Below are 6,763 nucleotides of genomic sequence, written 5' to 3' on the forward strand. Positions count from 1 at the left end.
ATGCATGTATTTGATAGTGTATAATTCGTATTTGGATCCGGGTTTGGGTTTTGCATGTTTAAAATTGGTTTTATACATATCATATTAACAAGATTTAAAACTTTTATATCCGCTGCGTTTTTGGTAAAATAGGGATTTTATCACTTTGATAATCTTGTTAAAACCCAACATTCTCTAGATTTTTTTTTCAAAATAGGAAAAATCTAGGTGAGTGTTTGTAGGAAATTCGTCAATTGAAATGACGGATCTTAAAAGTTGTTCGAAACAGAAGATCTCAAAAGTAGTTCCGGTGTTGTCTAGTGACAAAGAGGTTTTGCCTAAGATCCGTCATTTGCAATGGCGGAAGCTATAAAATTAATGTGTGATCTGCCATTTAAAATGACATATCTGGAACAGTACACTCATCAGCAAGTACATTTCAGATATGATGTACATCTTTTTTTTGCGAATTTGTCATTTCAAATGATGAATCACACATTATCTTTTTCGTTTCCGCAATTCAAATGACGGATCTCAGACAAAACCTTCATGTAACCAGACGGGATCTGACAATACTAACACAATTTTTAGGATATGTCATTTCGTGGATAACCTAAAATAATTAAAAAAAATCTCTCTTTTATAACTATTTAATTTACCCACGTATTTTTCAGCATTTTAAAGAAAAAATCGTTTTCTTCCTGCATTTCCGTCCAAATGCATACATATACTACAAGTACCTTGCATATGTTTTTGGATGATTTAGATAAAGTGCAAAATATTGACATAAAAATAAAAAATATGCATAACATAGTAGTCAACTATCTTTTCTAATTAAGACATAAACACAAAATATAACATAAAACAAGCTAGCCCATATGATCACCCCCTGGTTTAGCAGAGCCATCTTCAAGAGTTGGTTAAAATTTTGAGACTCAAGACGAGTTTAAAAAGTGCCTCTCAAATCACCTTTTTAATTACATGAATTGACAAATTTATCAATTGGGTTGCATATCCAAACTTCGATACGAACCAAATAATAATAATAATAATAATAATAATAATAGTTACTAAAATGCCCATTTAGATAACACAAAAAGAAAGTTCTATAAAAATTAAATACCATCAAGGGAATTGAATTCATTACCTTTGATTATATAAACTATCACTATCTTCACTACACAAATAAGTCTTTTAAAAAAAAAAATTATATATAGAACACATATAATTTTTTTAATAAGGATAGGCCTTTTGGGAGAATATATGGGCCTTGATCCGTTGACCTCCTTAACCCCCTTTGGGACGGACCTGCTCGTTTGTATCGTCTTCGTCCACTACATTTGTTGTCACACCTCAACTTACGACGGAATGCTGGGTGTGGACCGTTGGTTCACAGCTCACAAGGCACTATCATGCAATTTAGTATGACAATATCTAAATTATTTATTAATTTCAAAATTCAACCACGTACACAATGTTCAAACAATTACATAACAAACCCAAAACAAACCAAATCTTTCAAAGTAATAAAATCAAACACAATAGTTTTTTTTATTAATTTAACTTAGGGTATCTCTAAATGATTCTTCACCTTAGCTTCAACCCAAATGATAATTTGCATATGCGTAAAAAATAATATAGTTTATCAACACGAGGTTGGGTGAAAAAGTCACCCGTTTTGATATAATAATATGAGAATAAAGGAGCAAAACTGATATTGTGAGCATAAATCAATCAAACCATGAGCAAATAGTGGGTGTGAGTTGACCATTGCCTAGCGAATCGGACTTTGGATGTTATAACAGTCGCATGATCATACTATAATGTGATTATGATAGACCCCTCCGAATGCGATAAAGTAAAACAACTAGATAAATAACAATTAGTCATTTAATCGATCAACACTGCTAAAAGGGTGTTCTTAGATAGTTTTTTGTTTCTCACTCCTAATTTTATTATTTTAATAATTAATACCATTAAGCCTACTCTCAACCAAATGTGTATTTTACATGAATAATAAAAAATGATACGGGTAAAATGAATCAGATTTTTTATATATATTTGGTCAATCAAAATTTATCCGTAATAATATTTGGGGATCTGGAAAAATAAAAACTTCATTTTCAAGCTGTATAACAATTTAAGCAAAATAATTAGGCAAATAGATTTCCTAGCAAAACATAATTACTTTTTTTTGGGTAAGCTTTTTTTTACTTAAATTGTATTATCAAGAAGCGATGTTTATATCTTTTTCACACACAATGCGAAGTGAAGAAAAAGGTGACGTGGTGTCATTTTCATATTTACGTGAATTAATGTGTAATTACGCTACAATATATTTTTCAAATAACATAATTGTATTACGCTAGTTCATTTTTTTGAATTCTATATTTTTATATATATATATATATATAAAAAGTTGAATTATATATTTATTTATATATGTGTGAGAAAAAAAAATTGACTAAAAGAAAATGTATAAAAAAGTTTCATTCATTTTTCGTTAAAACGATAGTGGAAGTCTTTGAAAAAAAAGTTATCATTTTTTTTATGTTTTGCTAGGAAATCGATTTATTTTATGTTTAAATTGTTATACAGCTTGAAAATGAACTTTTATTTTTCCAGATCCCCAAATATTATTATGATAAATTTTGATTGACCAAATATATATAAAAAATCTGATTCATTTTAACCGTATCATTTTTTATTATTCATGTAAAATACACATTTGGTTGAGAGTAATTAAAAAAATAGGTTTAATGGTATTAATTATTAAAATAAAGTTGCCCGATAAAATTAGGAGTGAGAAACCAAAACTATCTAAGAACACCCTTTTAGTAAATAGTTTTGAGTCAACACCAAATTGATATTTATTTTTCTCACCAACACTCTTTTGGGAAAAAAAAACTCGGTTTTTTGATAGTTAAATTTATATAATAAATGTTAGGATTTGTTTATTAAGTAAACAAACTCGTCTAGGAAATAAAATAAACAATTCAGAACGAAATCGGGCTTATTAAATAGCAGATTTCGTTTTTAATAATAGGGTAAGAAACATGGACATATAACAAGACCAAATAACTTTTCTTAAAACTTAATATTCGTTAGTTATACCTAAATTAGGCAGATTTAGCAAATAAAACAAAAATACCCAATTAGGAAGGACTTCCGTCGCGCTACGCGACAGGTAAGGTTATCAAAATTTTCATTTTATTACAAGATTAGTTCGTGTACCTCTATATTACGCGTTTTAAGCCAAAAGAAGTGATTTTACCGGTTAACAAGGGTTGTTTGATGAGTTTAAATAACATGAAGATATAAAATGAATTACCAAGTTAAATACTAAATAATTTAAGATTTTATAAATACAAAAGATCCGAAATGTTACATTTACGGGATTTACTGGGTATGATTGTTGTTTAGAAGACTCTTACGAATAATTTTTGTATTAATGATTATTTGATTAATCAGTTAGCGAGATTCATTTTTCTAGTAGTGCCTTCTTACTTCATATGATGACTCTTACTAGTATAATAACTAATTTGAATTAGAAAACACTAGTAATGAGCTCATATATAAACTAAGATCCGACAAGTTCAGAATCAAAATTACTCACCATAGAAAAAATTGCCAAACGATGAGACAAATCTTGAACTAGATCGTTGACACATATAAACTTAAATCGAACCAGTTTAGTCATTGAGGTTTAATAGCTTTACTAGTTCATACATACGGAAAAGTTACTAAGTTTGTAAGCATAATTTATGTTGTTTTCAGAGCCAAAAGTTTACTTAATTAACATATGTGTTCTTGCTCGCTTGTGCATCCTGAAAAATAACTACGCTAAAAGAGAAAATAACAAACAATTAACTGTTTTAAAATATGAACAGATAGATATGTAGAAATACACAAATAGGAGTAAAAGGGAGGGGTTAGAATAAAAAATGAATGAGAATATATTACAATTAAATGCAAAGATATCATATCTTTATAGCCTAACACTTTACTATTATATAAAACCCTACTGATCTTTCATTTTCTTCATCAGGTAATATATGTTTGATAAAAACAGGCCTCCTGATGATCATCTCGCAAAATTGGTATGATTTGATTTTAAATTCTTTTAATCACTTTTATTCAATTAGAATTGGTATCGAAGAATGATCAGTATCATCTTGCAGTGTATTGAAGAAGAATCGGTGACTATTCATAGGATTTCAGAAGGCATCCCTCTAGGTAACTGTTATTAAATTAAACCTTTTATTCATCCTATCAGCTTAGATCAATTTCATATAACGTTTTTTTTTAAAGATAAATTTGAAACTTTGAGCAAGATATATATATATATATATATATATATATATATATATATATATATAGCAGTTATTTGGATTGAGTCTAAAACTCGAAGTCGATTTTTGAAATTGATTTTTGGGATGTCAAAATAATTGCTTTGAAAGAAAACATATTTTATCCTATTTTAAAACCACAAGATGTAATGTAACGGTGTTTTCTTTTTCTCATATGGACCCCTTTTGATCAAATGCAATTTAATTTGCTTTTTGTGCAGGTGCGGGGTTGGATAATATCATCGAGGACACGTTGGTAAGTAGATCATGTTGGTGATTATTTCCCCAACTGATTAGTTTATGTATCAAACTACACAATTAGTGGTTATGATTATCTGATATTTTCATTTCTTTCATTTCAGAAATTTGAATCAACTGTACTTAGATTCTTGTATCCTCACCTAAACTTGGATCCAACCCCAACGCTGGAGTTCCGCAGCGATGAAATTGTTCCTAAGGTAACAATAAATGTTAAATATTTTTAACTATTTAGATCCATCTTCTTCCAAATGTTAAATTTTGTAGATTTCTTAATTTGTAGATTGATTTGGGAATTGACGGGGAATTAAGGAAGAGGAAAAGGAGAAGTGTGTTGACTAATGTCAATTCTGTCCTGGACAGATTTCTCAAGAGGTGAGCCAAAATAAAAGCTTGTCTATCTGAAATGGTACTATTGTTTGTTATGTGACTGTAAATGAGCTTATACGGAACTCTTTTTTTTTCTCGATTTAGACATGCGGTTCCTCAAAGAAATCCTGTGAAGAGCGCTAGTTTTGTGACATCCGGATACGCAACGAATCTGATAAGTACTCGATCGTCTCAGTGAAATGGATACGAATAACTTATAAAGCTAGTTTTAGTGTTAATATATGGATTACGAGACAATCGTTTGGGTTTAATCCCGATTAATTTAAAGTCCAATTAGTAAAGTTAGGTTTCAATTGTAATTAGCATTAGCAGTAGGATTAATGTAATTGATCTAAATTGTATATATAACACGGTTGATTAGTTTGTATCAATCAAATCCAATAAGATGAAATCTGTTGATGAATTACACATTTTTTTATCCTGTTTTTTTTTCTTTCTTTTTTTTGCAATTCATTATCCTATATCAATTCTTGGGCAATAAAAAATAATCAAACTTGAGTGATTTTGTAAGGTATAGCAAAATTTGAAAGTAGAATAGATCATATGTTATTATCCATTCGGTTCCTTTTTGTGTGTTTATGGAACTAGATTGCAGCCACATTAGTCACTGTTCTACAATTAATTAAGAAATTGCACGATTCACAGACATCACTTTTCGGTTTAATCTGTAACCCGGTCTTGTTTTCTTCTTTATTTTCTTTTGTGAACAGTCTCCGATTTCCAGACCTGCTAGCCCTTTAGTTATATACTTTTCTCCGCTCATCATAACAAATAGTGGTTTGTTCAGACCTAATTAGCCCTTCAATATCAACGTATCCGTCACTTTCTTTCATGAACAGTCCCCTGATTTCTATACCATTTTCTGCACTAAATCATATACTAACTTTGATTTCAAATTTAGTGTGCTACAATTCAATATGTGATCAGTTGTTTTATAAACCAAACATCATTGACTTGGTCCGTGAAATATGGTAGGAAAATTTTTAGAAGAATGGAAATCTAAATACTATGCTATTTGCGTAAATGGGATTTACTTATAGATCAAATTAAAATTCACAATATATATTATTTCAAGTTAGGAGTTATTGAATACACACCTGCCCAAGACTATTGTGACTTCGGTATTGAGAAACCTCCATATGTTATGAGGCAGTTGCAAGAGGTCGAGGCAATACCTAACATGCTCAAATGGTACTAAATCAGAAAAGATCATTGAAATTTATTGTAGTTCGATAGGAAATTTGATATCAGGTAGTGACTCTAAAGATCGGTAGTGACTTTGACAGTCGGTAGGGGTTGAGGAAATTCGGTAACTGTTGAGACAGCTGTTAAATGAGCAACACTTGTGGGCTAAAGGGTGGTTCGGTTTGATCTCAAAGGGGTGGTTTGGAGGAGATCATAACTAAAGGGACTTAAAAGAAAACTAAGTCATACTTGCTGGCTAAGTTTCCTTAACGGATAAGTCTTTTTAGTATCCATAATAGATAAGACTTTTTAGTATGGATAAGTCTTGCTAATATCCATAATGGATAAGTCTTTTTATGGATAAGTCTAGCTAGTAGATAAGTTTCCTTATTTCAATAAGATAAGGATAAGGATTGGTGTAAGTTTCAAAGTCTTACTAGATAAGTTTCCTTACTCCTTAAGTTTTTGTTTGCCTATATAAGGCTTGTATGTTTTAGTTGTAATATATATCAAGTGTGTCTTGTATTAAATATAAGTTTGTCTTATATCTCTTTTCTTGTTTTCAAATAATAAGAAAACGCTCGTGTGTTTGAGCAAATATT

General features: G+C 29.9%; 1 protein-coding gene across 1 annotated transcript; it reads left to right on the forward strand.

Annotated features, from left to right (window-relative positions):
- Positions 1-4,040: 4,040 nt before the first annotated feature.
- LOC143613783 (uncharacterized) lies at positions 4,041-5,154 on the forward strand. Its single transcript, XM_077087399.1, has 5 exons — positions 4,041-4,215; positions 4,550-4,584; positions 4,691-4,786; positions 4,870-4,961; positions 5,061-5,154. Exons 1-5 carry the CDS (start codon positions 4,140-4,142, stop codon positions 5,152-5,154), a joined length of 393 nt encoding a protein of 130 aa, XP_076943514.1. The 5' UTR covers positions 4,041-4,139.
- Positions 5,155-6,763: the final 1,609 nt, after the last annotated feature.

This window comes from Bidens hawaiensis, unplaced genomic scaffold, assembly GCF_021521415.1.
Source record: "Bidens hawaiensis isolate Kalapana, Puna unplaced genomic scaffold, B.hawaiensis_p1.1 tig00038150_1, whole genome shotgun sequence".
NCBI lineage: Eukaryota > Viridiplantae > Streptophyta > Magnoliopsida > Asterales > Asteraceae > Bidens > Bidens hawaiensis.